Source organism: Strongylocentrotus purpuratus, unplaced genomic scaffold, assembly GCF_000002235.5.
Source record: "Strongylocentrotus purpuratus isolate Spur 01 unplaced genomic scaffold, Spur_5.0 spur5_scaffold_15, whole genome shotgun sequence".
NCBI lineage: Eukaryota > Metazoa > Echinodermata > Echinoidea > Camarodonta > Strongylocentrotidae > Strongylocentrotus > Strongylocentrotus purpuratus.
Window position 1 is genome coordinate 11,724,163 of NW_022145600.1, and position 11,860 is coordinate 11,736,022.

An 11,860-nucleotide genomic window follows, 5' to 3' on the forward strand; every position below is an offset into this window, starting at 1 on the left:
TTCGTTTTTGACATAAAAATGAATGTTTCGATGTTCAATTACATGCATATACTGTTTAATGAACTATATAGGCCTCTTAATAATATTGGAGTTTGCATTATTTCAGTCGATTTATGCACCAAGAAAGAGCATGAGTCTTAACTGGTTCATTACAATCTATTTACGGTACTTGATTTTCCTCAATCACTGCAAAATCATCCATTCCATACGTGTACGGCTTCCATACAGGGTAGAGAAATGAATGCTTCACAGAGTTATTCTTCAAGCAAGAGAAAGAATTGCTCTTTTATGGTTTCAACTTCGGCAAACATAACGACTGGATAATAATACTGCCAGGCCCTCGTTATTCTCATTCACACAACACAGTTAACAAAGTTGACAGAAGTACTTTAGCGTTTATCGTAGCCTAGCAATGCGAGAATACAAAAGTTATATTTACATATAACCTTACGGGTCCCAGAGTTCACCTTCGTGGAAACAAAGTTGAGAATTTCACGACGTGGTTTCGTATTTATATCAGTCCATGAACGTATATTATTCAGTGCATATTATATGCGAACACGGGTATTCTCGCATCTTTGATGGCTATATTTTTCGGTGTACGCGGGCTGTCTTTTATCAAAAGGCCATTATCAAATAATAGTCCTGTCGTTATTAAATTAGGATCTCTCTGTAGCGATGCGACGGTTATATTATAATGAATGACAGAGCATCGGTATCTGGTCGATTCAGTGTTAGTTGTCAGAATTGAAGGTTTGTTAACGTCATACCGTGCTTGCATTTACATTTGACATCTATACCACCTGGCTGGAGGTGAGTCGTAAGGCTGTTCGTATTTGGTAAGTATACTGTGACAGTGCATGCAATTGGACATTTTGGAAATTGGAGTCTGATATCAACATTTTGTGTAGTTTAGAAATCAATGAATGTTTTGAATGTTTTTATATTTAGATTTTGATGTAATATTTGTAATATATTTAGATTTTGATGTAATATTTGTAATATATTTAGATTTTGATGTAATATTTGTAATATATTTAGATTTTGATGTAATATTTGTAATATATTTAGATTTTGATGTAATATTTCATTTTCATTTTGTTTCATTATGCATTTATAGTCGTACGTTTTAATCATTCATACTTTGATCGTTTATTGTGTTGTACATTGACTTTGTAAATTGAACAGTTTCAGCTTCCCAGCTGCATGTTCTTTTATTGCAATAAACCGAATCAAATCAAATCCAATCAAAACGTATATGGAATTTGTAATTATACATTTGTAATTATATATTGCATTTATAGTGGATTGTGAATATCAATACCTTTACATTTATATTGCTATTTCGTCATCATTGTTGCAGGCTGTTAATAGTTAATCCTTTATACCTAAAATATAAAGTAATTAACCGAATCTTCTTATTTTATGCATGAAATACATAAAAATATCAATTCCTTTACATTTATATTGCTATTTCGTCATCATTGTTGCAGGCTGTTAATCCTTTATACCTAAAACATAAAGTAATTAACCGAATCTTATCTTATTTTATGCATGAATTTCATTTGATATGGGTTATATCATATATATATATATATATATATATATATATATATATATATATATATAACACGATCACAACTACTTTTGAAAATCAATTAAAAAGCAATACCCATATAAATCATGCCAATCATGTCATTGTAATATTCGCATGTTTTCAAATGGTAATGGACAGGTCTATATTGAAGCCCCAGAAATGTAATGGCAAAATTTCACCTAAATAAAATATTGTATCAGAATGTGAAAGAGGAAGTCATTTAATATTTCTGCAAGGATTTTAAAAAACAAATGTGTTTGGGGCTCCCAAGACTTTAGAGGGGCTTAATTTAAGTTGATTTTTATTTAGAGTATAGTTGCAATCCTATATATCAGCACCAAAAATATGAAACAACCTCCCGTATGTTTTCCGTAATGTTTTCCTGATTGAGCTGTCATATGAAAGGGCAGAAAATGAACTTTCTAGAAATGTGATTTTCTCTTTGAATTTCAGAAACCGCCCGCCAAATGACTTTTTGGTTTCCTCTCTTCAAATTATTTTCAATCACTCGTGCATGAAATATGCATCATAATTATGAGTTGCTTCAAATGAAAGAGGAGGATCTAAGATTATGTGTCATTAATATCCAATCCAATCCAGGTATTTAAAGCGCCAATATCTAGTTGCCTAATCAAAGGCGCTAATATAATATTCTACCACTTATTCTTGATTTGTAGGTCTTGATCGGAAGATGAGTGTTTGATTATTCTATACTCATCAGTATTGGTACAGGTGAGACGGATAGCAGTGTTACGTAACATCATATATTCGCATCACTAAGCATATGACGGTCATCAAGCCTCTGGTCGATATGAACATCAACGAACATCGCGAGATCTCTTGATAGAGGCTTAATTCATTTACATATACCTTCACACTCGTCGACACAACGTAAAAATAATAAAAAGTTTGGTCCGGTCTGGTATTGGTTCTAGTATTACTTCTGCAGGTCTAGGGTTCAAATTCAGGTCCCAAGATGACTCTATGTCAGCCTAAGTAGTACTGTTGTGATCATTGCATCGCCTTATTGAGGTTTATGATGTGACACTGTCAGACTGAGAAGTGCCAAGACGTAACTCAACTAAAGGAGAATTGTCAGTTTCATCTTTAGCTGGAAGATTTACTGGATTTATTTTTCCTGGATTAAAACACCATGGCGTTATCAGAAAACGAGAACAGCAAAGAGAAAATAAGGGTAAGGTTTTGTTTTCTCATAAACTGTTTAAATGTGTAATTTATTTGTAAAACTTTATATGTTTCATTCATGACATAAAAATGATATAGCAGCACATCAGCCTTTATGCTACCGTTTGATCTGTTTTGGGACGACAGGCCGTCCTGTCAAATGTTGAAAAGAAGTTTCAATTAGCAGTAGTTCTGCGTCACATGACCTGTAGACACAATTAATCATGCATTGAGTTATGTTCGTATAGTAACTACGATACCCTCACAATCGTCTGCCAAAATATTACACATTTTCAATGAAGCGAGACGCAATCGATACCCACACTACGTCCCGACAAAGCGAGTACACCGGTCTGTAAACAATGCCCACAAAAGCAGATAAAGATAAATGGCGGAGTTATATGAAAGGATGAGCGCTTTTAACACCGGCTTGTGAAGGATCTGTATAGATCCACCATCCCATTCTTAATCCGAGGTCACAAAGTAGTTATATATTCGATCGTGGATTCTTAAATGGATGTTCTAATAACGAAATCTAATCAATCATGTTTGAACGTAGAACATGAATTTTGATCATTGTGCTAATATCATGGCCTTTGTAATATTATCTCCATTGTTAAAATGCTGTTTTGTAATATCAGAGCAAAGTTAGCAACGAAATAAATATGTTCATTAAATTACATTTTATAAAAAGTATCTTTTTTTTAAAGCTGAAGGATGACGAGACTCATCAGTGCTGTCAATGCGCACACGATATTTTTAAAAAAGAAGAAAAAAACATTATTTCAATCGTTAACAAAGTATGTGGTGCACGATGATTTATTGCGTTTCTGTAACGGTTTACCGAATAGAGAGATCTACATTTATGCTCTCCCCCACCAACCTTGATAATATGTTTGTTAGATATGGGAGACAAACGAACAACCATTAATAATGTCGCCAAGCTAGTCGAAATATGGTTTTCTGCAAATGATATACTAAACAAAAATACATTTTCATATTTGTGCAAAGTTCGTAATTTATTGTAGAAGTTTAAGGCGGAGGCATTATAAGTTGAGAAGATGGACTTGAAGTGTAACAATATTAAAATGATATCGAGTCATAATCATTCGGTGAATGTCTTTCAAACAATTTGTAATATTTAATTAATCTATAAACCGCATAATTCATGTTCATCCTAATCATTCTATGTTGCAGCATCTCTGTGCCGCAGTGCAAGCTGGGAAATTGGCAGAGATTGATACAATACTACAGCAAGGAATGTATATAAATGTAGACGAGGTAAGAATGGTCACTTATAAGTAATACCATGTTATGCCAGGTGGCTCAATCGCTTTTAGTTTACACAATAATTTTGTGTGACAAACATCGCGATGTATGTTCGCCAAAATGGCGCAATTTTCTTATTTTTTCAACAATAGACGCAAGAGAATTCTCAAACCCCCAGAATGTCAAATTCAGTGAGGGGATGATTTGAGAATACGAGAGTAAAATTTGCAAGACATTTAAACCCGATAGTAATGATAATTTTGTTAACCCTGGGAATCCTCATCAGCATCAATGGTGTGCGTGGCGTTATTATCATTACCCCAGCAGTTGGTTTTACACCTGGGTCCCGAGTGCCAAATTTTGATTAATGCCTTGCCAAAGGACATTAGTGCCAGCCTGTGATTCGGACCTCAACCCTTAGATTGAGAGTCAAGTAAATGAACCACTATACCATGACACCTCTATCCAATGTTATAGGTTGAAATACATGAAGTGGCGGACTATTATAGTGCATAATATCTCTTAAAGATTACCAAACCCTTTTTTCATTGCTTGTCACTTGTTGGTATAAAAATAATAAACATATCCTGTAAAAATGGTAAATAACTCAATTCTAAATTATAACTACATTGGATGCTAATTCAGGTTAATTCAACACTTACAATTCTTATCGTTCATAATCGGTATTTAAGTATATATCATAATTATTGCTAATGATCTTGTTAAATCTCAATCTAATCAATCATGTTTACTTTATTTTGTGTAGGGCGGGAACATGATGGCCAAATCTCTATATCGGAACCTCTTGATGCTGGCTATTGACTCGGTTCAAGTCGAGACTGCTAAACTTCTAATTGAGAGGGGCATTGATGTCAACCATAAGACATGGGTAAGCCATGAATCCAGACATTCTTAAATCCCTCTTAAATTGTATCACAATCAATGTGCAGAGCTGAATGGCCGTTTTCTCACGAGCTCTTAAATAGTCTGATGGTTGAGATCGCCGAGGCCAGGGGGCCGAGTTTGAATTTGAGCAAAATCGGCAAAAGTCGAGATAATTAAGGCGTCAGAGCTCGTAGTAATTAATATACCATGATCTTCTGATCGTACTGACTCATATTGTTCTAAGCCGGATACATCATACATTTTGAGCAAGTGAGCATGTTCAAACTACTCGTGTCTCTTTTCGAATTCCTATTTTAACATGATATCGTACATTACTATGACCTGTGAGACATTTTGTTTGTCAACCAGTAAGATAAACGTTTAGATTTGTAACTTTTTAAATAATTTCTTTTACTTTGTTTTTACTGATCAGTATCATTATTCTAATGCATTACACTGTCCACACATGACACACCCTTTCCCATCGTATCTAGGGTGTAAACGGCAAACAAGGAGCAAGGGACATGGCACAAGAGTCTGGGCTTCAAGAAATTGTTGATCAGATCGACTGCAGACTACCCGTTCCCAAGGTAACCAACTCACTCAATTTGAAAGAGCAAGTCGATTTCATACACTTTTGATGCAACTAAATTATTGATGTTTGAAGAAATTTTCTGTCGTTGTAATAATCGTTCATAAGCTATGTCAGTCAAGAAATGGTGAACGATGATGATTGAAGAGTCGGAAGTGTTGGCTGCGTTTATCTCTTCTCTTTGGTAAATCTTTCGAATTTAACAAGTTGGCCTGTGGTTTTTCCCCGTATACTATTTGCGTCCCGAGACGACCGTATTGTTCCGACGCCCCTGTTTCGACCATTCGACGCTCGCGTACACAGTCATGTTCGGCAACGCCCGATAATGTTTCGACTTCGGACACCCCTGTGTTCCGTCGAAGCCGTCTGTTTTGACGACCTTATGATATCCGTCCATTATGACGTCCTACATTCGACAACTTGTTTTTAACTCCCTAATATATTACTAAAACCCTCTATTATTGCACATCTTTATTTTATGTAAGGCATGCTTCAGCGTTTCGACGCCCATATTATTCTGACAACCCTATCATAAAATACAGACTATTTTTCACCAGGCACGATTTATACCGGGGGGGGGGGGTTAAAGCATATCTCTCGATCCGCCATCCATTCCTTTCGATATTCAAATATCTCCGACACCCCTATGTTCCGACGCCCCTTTTATGGACGCCCACTTAATTCCGAAATCCCTATACACTCATTTCTCACACTACCTTCAGACTATCTTAGATCAGGGGAATTCATTGCGCTTAGTTGCAATACAGGCTTCTTTCCTTATCTACACAATTTCGGAGATGTAAACGCCCCTTTTCTTGTTGTTTTCTGTTTGCAGCGTTTATTTCACGCCGTAGTCGATGGTCAGCAAGATAAAGTGAATAATCTTTTACGTCACATTGATGCTGATATGAACATGAAAGTGGTAAGTTACTAAAGTTAGAAGCAGTGGCGGAAATCAGATCCGTTCCGAAGAGTTGGGGGGGGGGGGGGTGGTCGCAATCAAGCGCAGAGATATTACGTGCGAACACACACGACTCTATTTTAACTATGCTTTATACTTATAAACATTAGCGATAATCTTTCACTACTAAAAGACGTTTTATTAAATTTGTCCAAATTTCAGACAATAATTCATTAAAAATTATGTTATTCTCTTAAAAGTGGGGGTTTGTAGAGGCTTGGTTTGACCACAATAATGTGGGTTGCAGTCAAGTAGAAACAATTAAGCATCGAACAAACAAACACGCAAAAAACCCCGGAATATCTGCTCCAAGAAACTCTCTCCTTGGAAATGATTTAACATTAATCGTTTTCAAATCTCTAATTAATGACGCTTTATCACAAAACAACTGTGCAACTGCAACTTGTTATATCAGAAATTTTCTGCAGATCATTTTAGTTCATATCATTGCAGTTGGCGGTGTCTTTTTCCATAATGTGACGGATCAAGAAGACAATTATAGATTATTGTTAAACTTGTAAACGTTCTACAAGTTGAGAACAGAAAGAAATTATAAGCGTTAACCATATATGCTCATATTATATTTCAAAGAGTTTGCTCATATTGATTTTATGAATCTCCCTTTCTAAAGTTATTTGTACAAGAAAATGCTTCTCACATTTTTTCCCGAATAGTTTTAGTCGTGGATGTCTTAAAATCAACATTTTATTGCCTCCTCCTATACACAATGAAATATTGTCCATATTACAAGATTACAAACCAGGTCGGTACATAATATTATTTGCCGAAACAAATATACGAACTTTTTGTCATAGGAAATAAAAAAAAATCAAATGATCGAGCATTTTATTAGTTATGAACCTTAATAATTATGAAATCTATCATCTCCAAAGTTACTATATTGGTTATACTTTACTTTCCCAATGTATTACGTATTTTATTGCAACGGATGTTAAAGGGCTTCACTCGCACTGTTAGTTATCCACATATTTTGAGGAAGATCGCAAAACTTTCGAAAAATCAACCTGTAACGGCAATCTTGATAGCACTTCCCATCACCTATTGAAATTTTGTGAAAATTACCATGACAAGACTATATAGTCATAATCCAAACGTGATTCCTATGGCCAATACATTTATGGTATTGAAATTGCCTAATTTCATTTCTCGAAAGTCTTTGTGATCTTGTTGTTTAAAGTGACTCGGTAACATTGCCTTCGATTCTGAAACAAAATCCTGGATTTAGCTCATGCTTCAATCATCATTATAAACCTTTAGGTCAGTCAGGAATCCCATAACTTTTACAAGCCGATCGCCTGTCTGATTATCAAGATATTTATGATTGGAAATCGAAATTTCATTTTTCGTTTTCCAAACGGTTTTTTTTTATAACATTTCAGTCTATTGGGGGAAATGGGTATGGTATAACCGGTCACTCAAAGAGTTTTACTTTTTGAGGCACTTCATGATCATTTTGAAGCGCAATTGTGTTAGGGCTTCAATATAACACCATATCACAGACACTGATACCACGGCGTATAGGGACATGCATCTCAGAGTTAACATTGCTAAACGATGCCTTTAATTAATTGTCCCCATCTTGTTTCCTTCAAGGATTTACACGGTGATAAGGCAGCTGGATGTAGCGCTTATACTCTCCTCATGATCGCTCTCAGGAACGGCCATGTCGAGATCGCCCACCAGCTCATCGACCGCGGCATTGATCTGGACTTTGATCATCAGGTAAATAATAGATTTTATGTAGAATGCAACAACAACAACAAATAAGATTTGCCCTCACTGATTCGCTTACGACAGACGAAAAAACGCGGACTTGCATTTTGCTTATTTGAATTTGGGCAGATGAACATCCTTTAAAAAAAAAGTGGATAGAGTATTATTTATGCGGGGTAATCTGAAAAGACTATGAATTGAATAATTTAAGAATGGGGTATAGTGGCAATTGCTTCAGGATAAATTCGGCATATTTAACTTTCTATCCACAAAAAGAGAACACAAAAATGCAAGTTAGTTATTACTGTTTTGCTTGGACTGCCTTCCCCTGAAGACTGTGCTTGTATACAAACACTGTTTAAACTTGTAATAAACCAACAGGTCTTTACACAAAGTCGTTTTATTTATAATTAATTTATCATGGGAGATCTAAGACCTCTCACTTTGTCGTTCAAGTAATAATATATCCCGACTCCGAATATTTTCAATGTTTTCACCTCTTTTTTTTTCTCTCAGGAATGGGATCGTCCTGATGATTCAAGTGAAGAAATCATGGTCGAGTCTTTCGATGCACATAAACTCGCCATGGATACGGGTATGGTGGGCGTGGCTAAGGCCATTGATAAACGAAGAGGAGGCGTGGCTAATGGTAATGAAACAATGTCACCGTCCAATGGAATCAAACATGAAAAGGTATAGGAATCACTTTGCTTTTTTTAGGCCCTCGTATTGTCAGGTGTTCTAATGCCTTTGAAATAATTTTTTTAAAAATCCTTGCATGCTATATACTATTGATTACAAGATCCATGCATAATTATTCAAAAGTAACTAACATCTAACGATTTGGTTTTTTTCTTCCGAAGTGCCTTATATACCCACTATTCTGTCTCCCCTCTCTCTCTCTCTCTCTCTCTCTTTCTATTCATAAATCACTAATTGCAATTTAACGACAAGTATTATAATGGTACACTAATCATTGTTTGATTTAAATATTAATATATCTTAAAAGTGACGTTTTGGTTTTACCTTTATTATATTGGCACATTTTCATCAGATGGCGTATTCAGTCGGCAAAAGCCCTTACCCTCCCCCTCCCCCGTAGCTAATTGAAAAATCAACCAGCTTGTAGTTGGCAGCAACTGCCCAGATACATTTCCCTAAGCCACCACCCCCCCCCCCCAAACCCGGTCCCTTCTGTTCTTGAAGGTATAGCCGCCCTTGTTGAGTATCGATTTCTTGATACGCCTCTGTCGTCTATTTTCACTTCTACTAACCAATAACTTAACCTCTTTATAATACTCCTATCCGATCTATTAGCAATCGGATGTAACTAACGGTGCTGAGGAAAATGCTAACATCACTACAACTCAATCACAGATGCCTATTAATACCAAACAACCTGTAAGCATTCCAATATTATACAGTGCGTCCCAGAAAAAACGAAACTGAGATTTTTTGTCATAAATTAATCACAACTATAATTAATAAATGACATATATTTGTAAAGCTTAGGTCCTATGAGTTACATCAAATGAAAGAGTAGGATGTAAGCTTTACAAATTGTGATTAAGTTATGATAAAACATCGATAATTCTCGGTCTCGTTCTTTTCTGGGACGCACTGTATATTGATAAGTCGTGAGGCCAGTTTCTCGAGACCTCATAAGTCTTAGTTCTGTGATATACCATAAGTTTAGAAATTCACGTGTTCCAATGAGCCTCCACGATTGTAGACATGACAGTTTCAAGATACTGGCCTTTGTATTTGAACTAACTCACAAAACATATACTAAATAAACTCTGAATCGTGTCACAAATTTTGATTATCATGTAGGCCTACCGTGAACATCGGCTTTATGTATGAAATGCTTTACCTTTTCTAGGCTTTATATTTCTTTGTGAAGGATTTGATGCTTATAATTTCATGCATTAAAAGTGTTGATTTTCAAATGGTAGGGGGTTTAAAAATATACGATAACGGTTGGTCTTGTAGCATACAAGTTTGTAAATCAAGTCAAGTTATCGACAAGTCCGGCTAAAAAATACTTAGGCCTAGCTATGTCATTTCGGGCTCTGGTTGATAACCATGGATCGTAAATATGTATTTTTAATCTTGTTCATGCATGCACTACACTGCATAAAACATGTTCTATGTAATCAAACAAAATACAAGTATTAGGAGTGGAATGTTCCTGCTGAGGTCATGTAATTGAACATGAACATTGAACCAAAGTAACTGGTATTGAGTAAAATTAGTACTTAAATTCCCAATATTTTGGTCAGATATATTTTGTTTCCAATTACCCGATACGAGTTTAGGGGTAGAATGTGACTTATGCCCACAAAGTGTGTCATTATTTGTATATATTCCTCTTGAAAAAGTTCTTGTTGTAATTAAACTTTCACAGCTTTTTAATCCTATCTGAAATATTTTCCATCCATAGACTATGGATTTGATTCTCTCCAAGTAAATTGATAATTTCCTTTTAACTTGTTTTTCAGGAACCAAAGCAAGTTCGAGCTTCAACAAGCTGCTGCTGTATAATTTCTTGATGGTTGGCATCCGATTCGACGGAAAAAATCCGAGACTCTGTTTGAGAACGGAACCATGAAAACCATTATATAAACGCGTTTTATCTAATAAAACAGTCGTTTACAACTTTTATGAACACGGCACCAAAAACTTCGTACGTCAGTCTGAAATCACATCGAGTTCAGATTTCCATCGAGAATGTTTAAAGAAACATTATACGGTTACAGTCATAGATAGACATATGATATGGAGACTCGACAGTGCCACATCATGTTTATAATTTAACTTCATGAGTGTATTTCTTGGAAACAAAATATTTGATGCAGAACAGATACAACTCTGTAAAATTTTGTCAACACAACTCTATAGTATGGACACTATATTATTTTGTAGATACTTTTGCTCAAAGCCTACTACATGTATTTGTGAATCGAGAATCAAATAAGTCCGAGTCCGAGTCGGAGACCAGCGATCTGGATTTTAGTGAATGATGTGAGTTCCTGTATACTATTCACGTTTATTTCGAGTATGGCACGTACAGGCTACGCCCACAAGTTAAGGTCTCGTTTCGGTGTCGTCAGGGGACGTGGGGATTCATGCCCCATGCCCCTCCCCATCCCCTCATCAAGAGGTGAAAAAGAAGGGGAAACGAAGAAAGAAAAAGCGAGGAAAGGCAGAAATGGAAAGGGAGAAGGGGGAAAAACGAGAAAAGAAGATGCCTTTGACAACCTCATGCACCACCCCGTCACCTCATCCGTAGCCTTGTAAATTCGCATTTAATTTTCAGAGCAAGGCCGGTGCCCCCCAATCGACAATCGTTCCAGTACCTCCTAAATGGAAGCCTCGTGACTCGCACTACGTCACTGGCCATATCAACAGGTTTAGACACATCTCAATCAAGATGTTTAACCTATAAAGCGCTGACTGGCCAGGATCATCATCATTTCAAGTATACACACAACTATTTCCCAATGTCTAGCAAAGTTAAGAGCCACATCGTTTTGGGCCTCTGCTGGTCCCTTTCAAAGCTTTCTGCATTTCACAACTCAAGGGTACATCATGTTGTGTCCTCTGCGGCCTCTGAAAGAAGTGATGGCGCTTTAAA

General features: G+C 36.1%; 1 protein-coding gene across 2 annotated transcripts; it reads left to right on the top strand.

The window, feature by feature from the left end:
• The first annotated feature begins 429 nt into the window (after positions 1 to 429).
• On the top strand, positions 430 to 11,354 carry LOC100892443. 2 transcript variants are annotated; one of them, XM_003730247.3, is made up of 10 exons: positions 430 to 839; positions 2,275 to 2,792; positions 3,980 to 4,063; positions 4,818 to 4,940; positions 5,431 to 5,526; positions 6,364 to 6,450; positions 8,104 to 8,232; positions 8,740 to 8,916; positions 9,541 to 9,624; positions 10,725 to 11,354. In XM_003730247.3, the coding sequence occupies exons 2-10, from the start codon at positions 2,751 to 2,753 to the stop codon at positions 10,773 to 10,775; spliced, it is 873 nt and encodes a 290-aa protein (XP_003730295.2). In that variant the 5' UTR covers positions 430 to 839; positions 2,275 to 2,750; the 3' UTR covers positions 10,776 to 11,354. The 2 variants fall into 2 exon arrangements, with proteins under 2 accessions (XP_003730295.2, XP_003730294.2); XM_003730246.3 differs by lacking the exon at positions 9,541 to 9,624 and having other exon boundaries at positions 433 to 839.
• The last annotated feature ends 506 nt before the right edge of the window (positions 11,355 to 11,860 follow it).